This window comes from Marmota flaviventris, chromosome 11 (genome assembly GCF_047511675.1).
Source record: "Marmota flaviventris isolate mMarFla1 chromosome 11, mMarFla1.hap1, whole genome shotgun sequence".
NCBI classification, from domain to species: Eukaryota; Metazoa; Chordata; class Mammalia; order Rodentia; family Sciuridae; genus Marmota; species Marmota flaviventris.
Genome location: NC_092508.1, coordinates 85550241 through 85568652, shown reverse-complemented (window position 1 = coordinate 85568652; position 18412 = coordinate 85550241). Strand labels below are relative to the sequence as shown.

Here is an 18412-nt window from a genome sequence, read left to right as displayed (position 1 = left end):
TCTTACTACCTAAGGATTATATTTCTAAAGGGCCAAAATTCAAACACAATCTTTTCTGAAGTAATAAGAAGAGTCTCTGAAACAGAAACAAAAACTAAAGGTTCTTGGATTTACAGTTATTTGGGAGTATGTTATGTGTACTACACATTTGTCTAAAGCAAACTACAAAATCTTATACTAGCTTTTTTCCCTAACACATACATTTAAAGGCATACCCTTTCTGTTAAAAGAAATAAATAATAAGCCACCATCATATATTAATGCTTACTTATTATATATCTCCAGTGGGGAGACCTGTACCTGAAACCAACCTGCACATTCAAAAGATGTATAAGAAATACCTGTAAGCATGAGCAGAAACAGGTTTTCAACTGGAGCCACGTACTTGAAGGTTGCATGGAATGATGCATATAGTGATACTTTGTCTAGGAAGTGAGAAGTAGTTTCACTAACTTTTATTAATTATAACAGCCTTGTTCTGTAAGTACTAACAATGAAAAACAGTCATAGGATATAAAACAAAACGAAGACAGATGAAAGAAAAAAATAAAACAAAACAGAGCAGGGGAGCTGGGTGCAGTGGGCCAAACCTATTATCTCAGAGACTCACAAGGCTAAGGCAAGTTGGAGACCAGCCTGCCCAACTTAACAAGACCCTGTCTCAAAAAATAAAGGTGGGGGAGGGGGGAAAGGCTGAGGATGCAGCTCAATGATAGAATACCCAGGGGTTCAGTCCCCGGTACCACAATAAATAAATAAGAGATTAGGGAAAATATACCCATAAGTACTAGAAAAGTTTGTTGGATATCTCAAGTACTTTAAAAGGATTAACTAAGGACATATATAGCAAAAAGTTATTGAAATAAATGTATTTAGTAATGAAAGAAGAAACAGAGAAATACATTAATTAAACATTATAGCAGCATATAGATTATCCATATAAGAACAAATATGGCTTTAAATGCTTTAATAATTCCCCAAAGCATCTGAAGTTGAGGTAGCAACTCAAAGAGGTCAGTTCAGGTATACAAGTGGCAGTTAAAGTTGATAAAGGATAAAAGAGTACTTGCAAGGAACATATACCACATATCATGTGAAGCACTTTACCTACTTTACTCTCTCTCACATAATTTTCACTTGACCCCTGTGATTTATTGTGAGGGCAACTAAGGATCCAACTAATTAGACCAATTACCATCTACAAAGTGGCTAAGCCCAGACTACAAACCAGATCTGACTCCTGAGCTTATGTTCTCCCCAGCATCAAACTTCCTCTTGCATTACATGAAACCCTCCCTCACTCACACATGGGTGCAAAGACATCTGTGCACACACATCCACACACAATGGTGTGCTATAAAGTAACCAGAACTTCCACTTACCCCTAGTGAAGTCAGCCAGTTTATTCATATAGAACTCAAAAGATTTCTAGGAAAGAGGGTTCACATGACAGCCATGGGAAGAAGAACAGGCATGTTGCCAAAGTCATCCTGCAATAGAAATTTTAAATAGCCTCTGGAGATATATATGGAGGGAAAGCTTAAGAAAAATTTTAATCATAAAAGCTAAATAATTTATACAAAATTTGCAAAGAGGAAGCATAAAAAATTTGATTGGTTCACTCAGGATCTGTGATATCAAGTCCCAGAAAAGGGAGATGAGAAAATTACTTTGAGGTTCTGGGTTTAAAATGCTGGAAACTCCTATTCCTCAGTCTTAGAATAAGTTTTCTATGAGTAGCCCACCATTTACTGGAAGAGCAAAATACATGTAAGCAAGTAGGTTGGCTGAGTCATATGCATTTCACCTTATAATGAGCTGCAGATCAGAAAATTAGATATTTTCAGCGAAAAAGAGCAACACATTGTGATGCAACTGAAATATTTGAGACTTCTAAGAAATTTCTGAGGAGACTGTTGTACTTGGTAAATCCTGGCTAATTCTACACTGTTAATTACTAATACAGCAAGAAACCTGGTTCCACATTTCTACTGCTCTCATGGATTTTTCAGTCTGGCTTCTAAAAAATGATTTTGCTGCTATAATGTTCTAATAACCCTGGGTTAAAACTTCTTTGTTGCAGTTTCCCCAGCTATAAAACAAAGGAAGTGGACCAGGAGAATTCATTTTTAGATACCAATCTTTCCAGTTCTGAAGAGTTCTGATTCAATTCTTTGGTAAGAAAAACAAACAAACAAACAAACAACAAAAACAAGAAGAGCTTAATTTGAAAAGAAAAAAAATAATTTTTCTACAAAGGAATCTGGTTGACATTTTTTCTGATATTCCCATTTCAGTTTACAATAAAATATTTTTTTAAAACTTATGAATTTGAGTTCATTCTCTCCCTTGTCTTCTACTTCCAAAACAATATATCACCTGATCTTAAATATTACAGTTTCTCATTGTTTCTTGTTTATGTCTTTTCAAGTCTACACTCATAGCCTGAGACAGAAACTCCCTCTTCAATTAGCAGGAAATAATTATAATATGCACTTAAGGATTTGGTATTGTAAAATGAGTTTTGGTAGCATAAAAATGAAATGTAGTTTTGAATATATCAGCCCTCTCTCCACAGAATCACTTGGTCTGCTCTGGGCATCAGCAGATGCTTAATAGAGACGATTTGCACTGAGTTTGAAAGAGATGTGTGTCCTGAGCAGATAAGTAAGCTCTCCATGTGCAAATGAATTTAGGGTTGCAGGCCATATTCATGAACTCAGAGTTAGATGACAGGAGTAGGAAGCACTGGACAGGGGACTGAATTTCAAATGAGGAAGATATTTCCACATGGAAATATACAGAAGAGTTGCTAAAACTCCATTTCCTATTTTGACACCCACTAATTACATGTAGGTATCACATATGACACATATGATGTGAGGACGAACTGTGATTCACCTTATAATTGACCAAAAGGGCAGAAGACCCACAAAATACATAGCAACAGTGCACACATGGTCCTTGGATTTAATATTCTTAGCAATATTTCCTAGTAGCATTTTGACACTCAGTCCAGCATGGTATAGACAAGTGGGTACTAGTACACAATATTCTTTAAAACAAAAACTGGAAGTTGACATAAAGCAGACATCATCTGATCCTCTTAAAATTACTGAAATTACACAGTATTACAATTTTGGGCACAATTCTGGCTCTCCAGAATATTAAAGAAATGGCATAGGTTAATAAAAGCACAAAAGATAATCTGAGAACACACATTACATAAAGTAGTCAACTTTTATTTGATGCTCAATATACCTTAAGTGTTTTACCTGAATACCTTACATACAGAACTTCATTAGTTCTCACAACAAGCCAATGAGACTGATATTACTTCCATGCTTCACAGATGAGGGGATAAAAAGAGGTGGGTGAGTTCTAGCAACTTCCTTAATGTCAGCCAAGTGGTTAGCAATAGGCATGGTACTGAACCACAGCTTGGTTCGACATCAAAGAAACTTTCTTAGGCAATATACCATGCTGCCCTATCATCACACAGCACTGGATCTCAGGATTTCCTATTCAAAGAGACTGCAAGTGATTTAGTTATTGAACTCTGAGAAGATTAAAAGGAGAATAAGAGTACAGAGGATTTGATATCCTTAAAAATTTTATACTCAATTTTTATGAGACAGTAACAAATAAAAAGCAACGCTTATCTTGTTTCTATTTGCAACAAACTGAGTAATATCAAGTGAGTCAAAGGGAAGAGCAACTCCAACAAAAACTTCTGCAATGGCTGTTCAATATAACAAACCACACCAAGTTCTAAACTATAACACTGAGGCAAGAGAGACCCTTGCTGTTCAGCTCCATCTACATGAGCCTCCACACCTCAGATTCAATTTACACAACTCTGAATTCACCAGCTTTACACCAACAATTCTAATAGCATATATATTGTGTCAGCCCCCATAATCAGTCCTTCAAATCACCCCAACAGGGGCTGAGGTTGTGGCTTAGCGGTAGAGCACTCACCTAGCACATGCAAGGAGCTGGGTTTCATCCTCAGCACCACAATAAAAAAATAAAAATAAAAACAACAACAACAAAGGTATTGTGTCCAACTACAACTAAAAATATATTTTTAAAAATCACTCCAATACTCCTTTAATCAATAAATTGCTTCATTGACATGCCAAGTTTATGGTCAGTGTATTCATGCGAATTTCTTCCCTTTCATCTGAATGCCACTTTCCTGGTTCAAGTCTCTGATAACCTATTCTGACAGTGTTTCTCTTGTTTCTTTGCTGCCTCTTCCCTTTTCCATCAGCATTCTGTTTATTAACACCAAATTTCTCATTTTATAATATAATAATGGCTTCCTAATGAATACAGGTCAAAATCCAGATTCCTCAACTTTTATCCTCATCTCTAGTCTTCACACAATTTATTCAAAGGTATTGTATTTCTTCTAGAGACAACAATTATTCACTTCACAAATATGTGTACCTATTCTCTCTCTTCACAACATGCCTTCTCACTCATCCTAACCCATTCCACATTCCTTAATAGGAAGAAGCAGAAGCACAAATTAGAGCCGAACAGTTTGGGTAGCGTGGGATTTCAGGCAAGATTAACCTTTTGAACCTTACTTGTCTCACTTGCAAAATAAGGACAGTAGTACCCAGTCTGCAGGGATTTCATAAAGACAAGAAGTAATGTACATAAACGGCATGCCCAGAAAAAGCACTTGAATAATGAAAATAACAATAATATTATTGTTGATATTTGGAAATAACAATAATGTGACAGCCATTATTGTTATTTCCAAAGCTTAGTACATCTTACATGCTCAGCTCAAATGCCACAAACAGCATATTTATTTTCCTCTCTTATACTTACAGACACTTGAACATGCCTATTACTCTTATATAGTTCCCCCACATAAAGGTTAAGTATCCTCTATCATTTATCATTTTCTACCAGAATATCCTATATTTACCAAACACCAAGCCTTTAATAGATGTTGGCTGAACAATAGCATATATAAAACCTCAAAGAATTAATTACTGTTGAGTAAGTTTTGTTGAACCTAATTACTTTAAAGTAGATTTTTAAAGGATTTTCTATATGAAAAAGTCTTTTATCTGTAATTTCTTAGGGAACAAGCCATTTTAGGTAAGAGATTATTCTGGTAGCTTACTGTTCAATGGCACATTCCAAATTTCTTAATATTTAATGAAAAACTTTCTAGAACATCCCATAGCACTCTCAAATAGAATGCTAAACAACTAAAATTACTTCTGTACTGATTGGTTCACCCATCCTTAACCACTAGTATGGAATGTGTACCTATTATAGTTGACGGGTAGATGTAGCCAGTGTACATGAGATATTCCCTGCCTTATGACATAGTACCTATGCCTCCAGATGAAACTGTTTGGCTGCTGTCATGTGGATCGATAGGATATGAGACAGCCTCTTCCTTTATTTATTTATTTGAATTAGGGGTAAACTTTATATCTTTGACTGTTTTATAAAATTACTAGATTTTTCAGAATTTTGTTGCCCTCACTTTTGAGATTAGAGCCATGATAACTGGGTAAGCTTGCAAAAATCCCTGTCAATAGATAACCAAAATGCTGATGATCAGAGGATTAATAAAGTCATTAATACTTAATGAAAACTTGTCAAGTTGTAGGCGCTGTGATCAGTGAGAACATTATAGAATAATCACCTCAATCCTCATACTAAAACCTAAGAGATGGGTACTATTCCAATTTTTGTTTCCCAATTGGGAAACTGAAGCTTGGCAGGTTAAGTGATTTACTCTCGGCTGAACAGCAATACTAAGTGGCAGAAGCCAAACTGAAATCCTGCTATATCACACTGCTGACTAACCTTTCATTCAGCATTTCTAAAAATAGAGTGTTTGGAATATAAGAGCATTTTTATTAAAAGCTTAATCTTTCAAATATCATAATAACATAATTGTGATCTAATATGCACTGTCCATAACCCTCATTTAACGAATAGAGTATACAAGTCATAAACTGTTCTTGCCTTGATGTCTCCACAATGATGACCAGTCATTGTGCTCTGAGCCTGATGAAGGGAAATGAGCCTAAGTGGGCCTTTCACTGAATTCTCCTCAACTGTATCTTGAATTTATCCAATGATATTTGTTCTCATCATTTGGTAGAAGCCCTTCTTCCTTACTTCTTTTGAACTGAGGCCCCTAGCTTGGTATATTCTCTGATTTGCAGTTATTTCATTGCACTGTCTTCTATAAGGGCCTTTGCACCTTACCTCCCAGATTTCTTAGGACAGGTCTGCAAGAACCTAAGGAAAAAAATGGACATCAAGATTCTGATGTAAAATCTTTTCTCTCTACTTGAAAACAGGAAAAATTATCCTATAATGCAATGCACAGTTTTTGTTGTTGCTGTTGAACTCAGAAAGCATTTCTGAGTGGGGTCATTCCTAAGTCAAAGAAAGCAGAAACCTAAGTGTTGGAATTAGCCATTCACATGGATGATAATATCATTAAAAATACATTTGGAGCAAACAAGAGTTTGTTCTGTGTAACTTCATGGGTATGTGTGTGTACACGTGTACTGAAAAGCAAACTATCTCTTCTTTCAACAAGAATAGTAAAAGGAAGATAGTTGGGATCCAATGCAGCATGAAATATTTTTATTGGTTATAAAGGAGATTCCATGATGGTGAATGGTATTCAACATTGGAATGATTTAACAAAAGGATTTTTTTCTATAATGTGATTCTATTAAAAAAAATTAAATGACATACAAAGGAAACACATTTTTGCATTCATTTTGAAGAGCCAAAATAATTGTTCACAAATATGCATATGTTTAAATTTATAAAAACAAAACTTTTCTTCTACTACATTGATATTCAACTCAGTACCTACTACATTATTTCATAAAGTAGTTTTACAATTTATAGTTTTACAAATATGTATTAGTAAATGTCTAACATGAATACTTTCTCAAAATATCTGAGAAATATGACCACATGTGGTAAGAAGATTAAGGTGTTTTCTGGCAACCCCCCTCCCCAAAATGCAGAACACTTGATGGCAGAAAAAAAAAAGTTTTTGGTGGGGAGGCATGGGGGCTGCCTTCTGTCCTATCAATCCACAAATTCTCAAATTACAGATCTGCTGTTGTGTTCTGACACATCTGCTTTGCAATGTAAAATAGTGTTTTCTTTAATAAGAATTCTTCAAAAAGCCCTTAGGCTCCTCGCCTTTGTTTGCAGAGCCTGAGAGTTTTCATTTAAAGTTTTCACACTGTTTTTAAAATTCCCCATTTTTGTTTCTAAATTAGTTAGGAAAAGTCCACAAACCTCTGTTTTGTCTTCACTGTTTAAGCTACATGGAAATGGAAGAGAGAATCACTCAGAGAAATTCCTAAGGACTCAATAAATGAGATTACCCCAGTGACCAACATTTTTTCCCTCTCTCTTTGGCTGTTAAAAAATGTAGAAAGTAGGAAAGTGGAGATGTTCTTTATAGAATTTCCATACCAGGGATGTAAAATCTACTATGAATTAAGGAATCTCCGAGGTAAAACTACTCTTTTTTTTTTCTGTGTAATTCTGACAGTCCCATATGGTGGAAAATAGGATTCAACAAGGAAATAATAACTGAAATAGATACAATTCTATCCTAATGATCACAGCAAGGTTGTTACTGTGGTGACTAAATTGGACCTAAAACTCAGATAAAGTATATATTACTTGATCTATAGTAAGTACATTTGCTTCAATTTGCTTCCAGTCCAAACTTAAACTCCTAAGAATACGGTTTCCACTCATCCCTTCGTTAAAAAAATAAGTATGTGACTGATTTTTAAAGGTCTCCACAGAAAACACATAGTTGACTTTTTTACAATAATTATGTATAACCATATGAAGAAATGTGAACTTTTTATCCATAATATAATGGAATAAAGAAGGTAGGTGACTGATAAATATATATGAATACCAATCTTGACAGCATGAACATATATATGTCTCTTTAATCCAATTGAATATTATTTGAAGAACATGGTATCCATTTGGACACACCCTTTGCATGGTCCCTGATGGAATTCATTGGGAAAACACTGATCTATTTCAAGGATAAGTGATCTACTTTTTAATTTGCTGCACTTCTACAATACATTCTTATATAATCCAATTTGTTGGGAGTGAAGATAATCTAGTTTCACAAAAATCATGGATGCTCCCTTACTAACAAACCCTGTAGGAGGTACAGATGGAAAAAGGCTGATGCTGTGTGGATGCAAACTACTCCACCCTTAACATCTAATGGGAAAGGTCAGGCTCTGCCTTGTAATGCTCTAAGATTTCATGATAAAACCTAAGGCAAGAGAGTTTGGATAAATGAGAGGTAACTAGAAACCAAAAACAAAATGGTTTTCTTACACACATGAAATTGCAATCTCAGCCCATAGCTGATTATTTAAAGTTTTCCTTCTATTTTCCTTCTTTAGGCCCATTTTCAATTATACTATCAGAATTCTTTCTCAAAATTTCTTATACCTCTTGAAGCATCTTCTCAACATTTTAAAAGTCTGCTTTCTAAAGCCTGAGTCCTTTCCTTCATAACGTTACCACAACATGCTCACTTTCATCCAAACTTTCTGTCAATTCTTTTGTCTATTTCTTCTTCACTAGTCAAAAGTCAAATACTAGGGACCAGGACTCTCTTTATACAAGGAGCAGTACAGCGAGACAGTTATGATTTTCAATTTTAAAATAGCTTAAACATTTTTTGATTTCTAGTTCTACCTTTACTATATTGCATACATGTGAGTATGGTCAAAAGTTACTTAGATTCTCTATATCTCAGTTTCTTCAACTATTAATTGGAAATAACTTTTAGAGTTGTAGAAAAAGTAAAATGTTAAAATGTGTATCAAATGCCAAGCACAACATAGGGCTTAAAGTAATATTCAATAAGGATAGGTTTTATGATTAGCTCTATCTTCTAAAGATGATTGTCAGAAAGCAACCTGAAAATTCTTCAGGTATTCCAATTTTGTACAACTGAGACTCGCACAAAACTCCAGACATTTGAAATTTTCTTATGACTGCTAGTGTTTTCCTAGCAGTCATGAAATGGAGTAAAGAAATACTGACTTTCAGTAACATCCACCTCAGCAGGCTGCAGGATTTCTTCCTTTTATCTCTATATCACACACTTATGAACAAGAATTTCCATTTGAAATTGGCCTTGAAACACACAGTAAAACTGTCTAAATTTTCAAACAAATGTATATCCTTTAATATAGGAATAGTCTTTTGTAATATATTCCAGTAAACTATATCATCTGAATGAGTTTGATAAGATATTTATCTTCTAATAATAATACTGAAAAAAAAAACACTCTTTGTTGACCATCAATCACCTGGCAATCCCAGAAGCCTTTACTACAAAAGGAGTTTCTTTCCGCAACCCAACAGAAAAGGGAGATACAGTTAGTGGTAAAACTCTAATCGAGGAGATCTTAAAAGAGCATATTGAAATATCCTCTGGTCACCTAAAGCTTAAGGATATTACAACTGCACAAAAAGACCTTAAGATGTTGATTGTTTGGATGAAAATACCTCATGCAGATCTTAGGGGTAAGGGATAATATTTACTTCCACTTGCTGTCATTCATAATTGCTGCCCAAAGTGGATTACACATTTCCTTACATTCTTAAAATGAAACTTACTGGTTACTATTTAATCTCTCTTAATAAATCATAGTCATCCTTTTGAGGTACAAGCTGTACAATCATGGAGAAATGTCTGCAGGGGTTATTTGATGTGCAGAGTTGGTTACCCTGACATAGAATGGCTACAGGCTGCTATGTTTTTTCACTTCCCATATATTTTTTTAAATAGTTTATCTCTCTCCTCCCTTGTTGTCAAGCTGTCACTCAGCTGTCACTTTTTACTGCTGTCAGTGTGCCTGCCTTTATCACACCCCCAATTTGGTGCTGCTAATCTGCTGTCAGCTAAAACATCAGATAATCAAGACCTCTGAAAATTGCATTAACAATCAGTGGTGGGCTGAGCAATGGATGGAGATTTTGAGATATGAGTTCTAGTTCCTGCGTTGCCTGTATTTAGCTGTGTGATTGTAAGGAGACATATAGCTTCTCTGGGCCACACTGGTCCCTTCATTCATAAAATGAGGAACTATTTGTATGTATGTCCATGTGTGTATATGTTTTTGTGTGAGAGACAGACAGACACACAGAGATAAATAGATATCACAACTAGACCTATATTTCTCTGGCTACCAGGTTAAAAAAAGGAGAAATATACATGTAATGTTTTTGTGAGTTAAAAGAACTCAGGTGGTGGAGGGTACCACTGACTCTTAAATTGTTGAATTCAAGGACACTTTCAAACATCACCTCACTTAATCTCAATGCTCTGAATTTACTTCTAATCATCTCTTTACACTGTCTTCCTTTTGTTGCACAGAATAATCATCTCATTGTTGACTTTATGAATCTTTTCTTCTCATTTCAATCTTGGGCTTTTCCTCCAACAACTCCTTAAGCAGACAGAGTGAGTGCCAAAGGCAGCCCATGTTAAAAAGTAAGGATGATGAGGAGTAATTAGCCAAGGAGCCTGAGAAGGAGCTGCCCATGTGAAGCCACCTAAAGAATGTGCCATAGTGTGTCAGATGCTGCTGGTAAATTAAGAAGGATGGGTACTAAGGATTGACCAAAGGATTTACAGGTATGGAGCTCATTGATGACCCTGACAAAAAGTCAGTGTTAACAGCTCTGACAGAATAGAGTGTAAATGAAATTGGAAGCAATAAGTATAAACAACAACAATTTTGGTGAGTTTTGCTACCAAAAGAAGTAGAGAAATGAAGCATTAGCAAAAGGGAGAAATGGAATCACGAGAGATGCTTCTTTTTTTTTTCTTTTTTTCCTTAAAGAGAGATTTTTTTTTAAGATATGAGAAATAGTAGAGTTTTTTGTATACTAATAGGAACAAACCAGGAAAAAGAAAACAGTAATGATTCAAAAAAGAGAAAATTATTAATGAAGAACATAGAACGAAAAATTCATGAAACAATAGGCCATGAGTACGTGCGAAAGATGGGTTCTCTCAAAGAAGTGGAGATGCGTCCTTAGCTTGAACCAAGGGCAATTCATCCATAGCAACAGGTGTGAAGAGGGAGAATCTGCACCCAGAAGTACACAACTGGGCAGACCTGTGTCACTATACAGAAGTTTCTTTCTGACTGCTTCTATTGTCTCAAACATCAACTGAGAATGAACAGAGAAGACTTGGGGATTTCTAAAAGAAAAGGAGAGAGAAAGGAAAGGAAAGAAAAAAAAAGAAGAAGGAATGATTTACCACCTAAACATGTGGAAGTGTGGTATGAGTGCAGGTAGCCCAAAGGATCTGTGTGGAATTAGGAGTACAAATTCAGAGCACATTAAAAAGTACAAATAGATGTTTTTATGTTTGTTTGTGTGTTTCCAGTCATCTTTAGTTCGATGAGTGCAGGTAGAAAGTAAGTGAAGAAATGGATTTAATCAGACCTGGGGAGAGAAGTGAAGCAATGATGTAAAAGATTTGAGATCATATGCAAGACAATAAATATGATAAAGGAATTTGGAAGTTAAGCTGGATAAATAAGGAAGAAATAAGAACAAAATGAAAGTAAAAAGTTCACTTAATCGATGGATGGTACATTCTTGTAAGGTCAAAGAATATTTCAGTTGAGGTGACAAGAAAACAAATAAACCAACCTTTCTATTTGTATTAGACTGACCTTTTGGCAGAGTAGTACTCTATTTTCTTGTGTGCATTACAGAAGTCTGGAGGTTGAATGGGAATAACTCACTAAATGCAGAAGACAACAGATGTGCCAAATTACACATTAGTGGGGGTAAGGAAGTTAATAAAACAAAATAATCTTTTACTGGGGGTCTGTTTCATACCAGGCACTATCCTAGACATTTGGCAAACATCATTTCATTTATTCTCTAAAGCATCCCTATGAAGTGACAAGGTAAACGTAATTATGACTATTAAAGAACCTAGGTTCTGGGTTACTCTGAGTCTGGCAAAAATCACAGAGTTAGAAAGTGGGAGTTAAGACTGAAATAGATGTACATGTGACAACAGTATTTAACAGCTTTCCAATCCCCAAATGTTTAATATGGATAATGGAATGCTGTTGAGAGAATAATCTCTCTTGTTATCATTTTTCTAGACTTTAGAAGTAAGGCAGGAGATGGGTTAGTAGAGCAATAGATAACAGAAGGTATCACAAGCCCAATAATACTGAGTGCCTCAGTGACTGACATGCTCTGAGTTTCAACACACATCAACTGATTCAATCCTCACTATTTTTGCTGGGAAAGTAGCTCTTTCCTCTTCTTTGATTAATATTTATTATATTACATATAGGATGTTATATTAATAATCTAACTCCATCTTATGCTTTATTTTTTAATTGTAGTTGGACACAATACCTTTATGTTATTTTTATGTGGTGCTGAGAATCAAACCCAGAACCCCACTTGTGCTAGGTGAGAGCTCTACCACTAACCCCCCTGCTTTATTTTTATTTAAATCCATTTTACCGTGACCATACAGAGAGAGAGAGAGAGAAGCATTCAGAAGTCTTTTTTTTTTTTTTAATCACCTTGGTTATTTTGCCTTTGGAATTGCTAAATATTTTTCAACATCTCAACAAAATAATAAGCTTTTAAAACTGCAGGCATTAGAATGATTGTCATTCATGCAAATAATCACTTACTTACACTATATGAGTTTGGGTTGTATAAAGCAAATTACCATTTGAAAATAATTCAAATAACACTCTGGGCTAAGACCTTGCTTATGAATGTTATCTTGGCCACAATATTTCTTAACCTTCTTCTATTTAGCTAGATTCCTTTATGGTAATATGGTTCAAATTAATAAACTATTCAATTGCCATAGGTGTATTAAACATATTATGTTATAGAAACATATCAGATGTAAATGAATTTTAAAACACATTATTTACTAGGAAACCTATAGCAGTAACAAGATGAGCTATAACTACCTACTCACTTACAGATGTACAATGCTATCTCTGAACAAATTAAAAACTTATTTCTAAAAACAAACCCAATATTTTAAAAATTCAGGTTCAAAATTGTGTTCCAGTGAATAATAAGTGTAAAGTATAACAATAAGAGTTTTCAAAAATTGAAATTTTCCCATCACACCTAAGAAACTATGTCTACAGAAATATATACACACACTTATACAGTTGGCCCTCTGTATCCATGGGTTCCCCATTCAGGGATTCAACCAACTGCAGATCCAAATTATTTGGGAAGAAAGCAATATGTCTGTACTGAGCATACACAGACATTTTTCTAGCTGTAATTGTTTGACTAATGTCATATAATCATTATCTGCCCAGCCCTTATATTGTATTAAGTATCACAAGGAATTTAGAGATGGTTTAAAGTATATGGGGAGATGTATATATGTTAATATAAATACTATGCCACTTTACATAAGAACTTGAGTATCTGCAGATTTTGATATCCTTGGCATTTAGCTCTTGGAACAAATCCCTCACACATATGAAGATATGACTATACACATACACACATATGAAAATTCACATGCCTACACACACACACACACACACACACACACACACACACCTGAAAACTGATTGTCATTATGGTTGCATTTAGCTTTATAGTTTTCAAAAAGGCAAATAAATCATGAAATGTTATTAATAAATGACCTATAATGACAGGAAGTTTTAACAGAAATTAGAATCAAAAGTTATGGAAGCTAAACTTAATCCAGTCTGTGACAATGACAGGGTGATTGCAAGACAGTCTCTACTTCTCTGGACTTCTGTTTTCTACTATGCACAAAGTAAGGATTGGGCAAGGTGGTCTAACTTGAATTTTATGACTCATTAACTTGATTTGGTATGGGGAGATTTTTTTGTAGATGAAATACTAACTAGTAAGACACTCACATAAATCATCATTAGGGGTGCAGATGAGGACTACTGACCCTACAGCAAAATCTGGGTGAACTCAGTAAATCTAGAACACAGAGACTAATGCTGACCCTCTGCACAGCACCTAAGGACATTAAATCATCTCTGGCCTTCATTGCAAAGATGGGGTAGAAACAGCTGTCCCCAAACTTCTTCTAAGGATGCAGTTACAAAACAGCAGCATACCCAGCTAGTGTGAGTCCCACTGAAGAAAAAAAAAAACTCTGTATTCACATAGGACAAATATTCCTGCTAGTAGTAAAAATAGTTTTGCTAAGTTTTAATCGAAAGTGAAAAGGGATTCCAGAATGTTCCCTTAGAGCCACATCATCCATTGCTAATTCAGGGTGGGCCCAGTAACAAGGGTAATAAAAAATGTCCTTAGCAAATGAGAAAGAGAAATGGCAATTAAGTATATTGGCAACCCAATATGGAAGGCTTAACTCATTATAAAGATAATATAAATAATAAAAATGAAGAAAGAAAAAGATTAGAGGAAAATAGCAGTGAAACTGAAAAGTCATCCAGAAAATGAGGTTTTAACATTACTTTTTTAAAGAGTTATTATTATGCATTTAAACCAGTGGCTCTAAGGCTGGATGTAAAAGTTGACAAATATGCTTGACAATGACTTTTTTAATAAATAACAAAGAAAATTGACAGTAAGTTTTAAAAGCCAAAGCAACCTACTTTGGGAAATAAATAACAGTAAAAAAAGGAAGAATTCAACGTCTGAACTAACCACCCAGTGATCCAATGGACATACACGTATTGAAAATCTTAATAAAGTACAGTACGGTGAGAAAGAACTCATCTCTCTATTAACCATGCTTATGCCAATATGTTTAAATTGGCAGGAGAAAAACCACTGATTTCTATACATTTGAGAAGTAATTTATGATACAATATTGAGAACAGAGTCAAACACACTGACCTGCTCACATCAGGAAATCTGATGGGAAAGTAAATAACTTGGCACTTGGGTCTGATGATGCTTTCCAGATCCTTGGGTCTGTGATCAGGAATCAGTTTCATAAATTTTCCAATGGAAGTGAGAAATGACTCCATATTAAAAACTGAGTTGAATACCACCACATCAGCCACCAAGCTTTAAAGGAAAAAATAAATAAATGCAAATGATAAACTCAGATTCATTCAGAGAAATTTTTATAAGCCTAAAACCTCTGTGTATTAATTATAGTTTACATTGTACTTCAGGATTCCAAAGAGCACTTCACTTCCCATCAGTATCTCTCAAAATGTCTCTATTAATAGATAAGTGAGTTTCATTAGTGTTGTATCATGGGAAGTTGGATTGGTGGCAACAGGGAGGAAAGACAACAGGCAAATTTAATGATTCAGTGGGATCACATGGGACTTCAAACCAAAACATGCTTCCCCATAATGCCAGGAACTTTCCACATTACCAACAATATTTAATTTAGAAAAAAAAATTTTAATTGTAGCCCATCTGCCAAGATTGAGTTTCTCTGTCAGTGATATACTTTGTTTTATACTGTAATATTAAGGAGGGAATGTTTGCTGGACTTCTTGCCACCTTCATTCAAGCTAGGCCGTGGTATTTTCAAAACATTTTGGTCAAAGTCTGTAAGTGTATTCTCTACTTTAGATTTTGCTTCAATAAGCTGTGTTATGTTTTTCTGGCACATGCCTGTAATCCCAGTGGCTCTGGAGGCTGTAGCAGGAGTACCATGAGTTCAAAGCCAGCCTCCAGCCAAAGCGAGGCACTAAGCAACTCAGTAAGACCCTATCTTTAAAGAAAGTACAAAACAGGGCTGGGGATGGACTCAGTGGTTTGAGTGCCCCTGAGTTCAATCCTCAATAGCAAAAAAAAAAAAAAAAAAAAAGAAAAACTGTTACGTTTTTTAAAGTTCTGAAATTACATGGGAAGAGCAATAGTATCTCTACAAATCAACTTATTTCTCTATATTATATTTGGGGTCATCAGAGAAGTAGACAAATTAGGAGAAATGGATCTAGAAATCCATATCATTTGTCCTACTCATTATATATACAATGAACACAATACCACAACATTTAGAATTAAACAAAACAAATATACTACTGATTATTGCTTTTGACAAATAACACTGTGCTCCTCAATATTTTACAAAAATAACATAAAAATATTTTTATAAGAAAATGTGAGGGGGAGGTAGGAGGAGAAGGAAAGAGGAAGTACTTGGGACTGAAATGTAGCAAATTAGATTCCATGCATGTACGATTTTTTAAAAAGAATAAACCCCATTATTATGTATAACTATAATGTACTAATAAAAAATATTAAAAAGGAAAAGCTAAAAAAACTGAAGAGGAAAACATGAAAGCAAACTTTATGTGATATAAACATGTCAGCAGTTTTCAGATTGCTTGTAATATTTTCTTGGACACAAGTGAACACAATTGAGAATCATGGATGAGCTGGATAGAACCTGAATGTGTAGTATGATCTTTTTATGAATCAAATTGATTTAATAAATCACTGTTTGGATTTTTGAAAATGACTTCTTATCATTTAACCAATGATTCAGTGTCACTGGATTTCAATGAAATGTATACAAACACTTCCAAAAAAGGATACAGATAAACAGATACAGCAATTTTATTTCACCCTGAAAATGACAGATCAATAACACTGAAAGCATTAAAGTCCATAGGACTGTAAAACACAATAAAATAAGTAGCGCTTATAGATAGGATAGGAATGCCTTACCAACTCCTCAATTTCATTTATACCATACTTCCTGGGACAGCCAGATTTACTATTATTAATACACAGTAGAATGAAAAAAATCAATGAGCAAAATCTTATCTTTACAAAAATCATACATGCATGGAATATAATTTGCTACAACTTTCCTCCAAAATTCCTTTTGCATACAAGTTTTTTGGTTTTTGTTTGTTTTAAAGTTCTTACCTGGTGCAAATCTGGGGGAACAGTAATGTCTGCAACATGGATAAAACAAAGGAAAGCATAGAAGTGCTGACATGACACTAAGCAATAAGGAAACCAATATAATAATATCCCAAAAGTTGAAGGATGTTTTACAGCTAGCCTGTTTTCACCATATGTCACATATTGTAATAGCGACCCACAGGTCATAATATACAGTTACGACATGTGTTCATAAGTCAGAGGGTTAGTGAAACCTCTGTTTAAGGTGAGTGCTTATGTCAGTCATCTTTAAAATCCTTAACTGCCACACAGTCAAGGAAGAAATCTGACAGTGCCAACAAAAGCAGAAGTCAGCAAGAAAACTAAAGAAACATTTGAGAAAGCAGGAGTCATACTTTTTGAAGAGAATCAGAACAAGACTGTTCTTTGACACTCTTATTTTTCCTCTGGACAACTGTGAGCCATTTTTTTCCCATTAAGAAGCCAAATGATGATGAAGTTCACTTCTTTCTTACCAAGCTTGTCTATCAGTTTACCCTCTTAAGAAGAGAAATGCTGAAAAAATGTGTGCAAGCTTTTACAGACTCATTCCCTGTGAGTAAAACCAATTTCTTATAAAGGAAGGGAGGGGAGTGAGGTAAAATTTGTTTTAGATATCTGTTCTCAAAGGGCAGATAGCTAAAACCCAACCACTTACATTCTTAAAAATCTAGTCTGTGCTAAGTGAAAGACACAAAACTCTTTACAGAAATATTATTTTTGGTGCATTTGCTTCCTGATATGAATGGGTATAACTTCCATTAACTTTAAAGCCACCCATAAAAGGAAAAATAGACTTAATTTTTTTTTCCCCAGTGTTTTCTCAGGGGTAATAAACACACACTATCTGAAGAAAAGAATGATGCTAATTCAAGAAATCATAGGAATATTACAAATGTTTTCCATATTGATAAAGCACAAAATGATTTTATTTTCATTTTTCAAACATATTTTCCTTTGTTTCAATATAAAATAAAGTATTTTAATTTTATTATGAAATTTTAAAACAGTTGCTTTTTTATGAGACATTTGACGTGAAGCAGTTCTACTCTATTTTGATAGCACTGCTACTTCACAATTGAAGCAGCCTGTAAAAATGATTGCAGGAAAACATTTACAAAATGCTCAAAACACAGAATTATTACCATATAGTTGTTTTCTATGTCAACTACACAATGAAACAGACTTGCAAGAGTTGAAGGTCTGCTGAAACACATCATCAATCCCAAATGCTAATAATTGTTAAAAAAAAAAAAAAAGGTGAGCAAAATGTATCCAATTCCTGCCACCAAGTCCATTTGATGCATGTGGTTGCTTGAATAAGATACAACAGCAGTCCCATTTTCTGGAGTTGTTATTAACTTATTTCATTAACTAACCATCAGCAGATATACTTTGTTGAAGTAACAATAGAAAACGACCCTCACCTTTG

The 18412-nt window shown here is 34.6% G+C and overlaps 1 protein-coding gene across 13 annotated transcripts in view; it reads right to left on the bottom strand.

The window, feature by feature from the left end:
• Nucleotides 1-18412, bottom strand: part of Gtdc1 (glycosyltransferase like domain containing 1) — a 374674-nt gene that overhangs the window by 178481 nt on the left and 177781 nt on the right. For all 13 annotated transcript variants that reach the window (XM_071619200.1, XM_071619206.1, XM_071619212.1 and 10 more), the window contains one exon: nucleotides 14959-15132. In XM_071619200.1, coding sequence (XP_071475301.1) covers nucleotides 14959-15132 — 174 coding nt within the window. The remainder of the gene's footprint in view (nucleotides 1-14958; nucleotides 15133-18412) is intronic.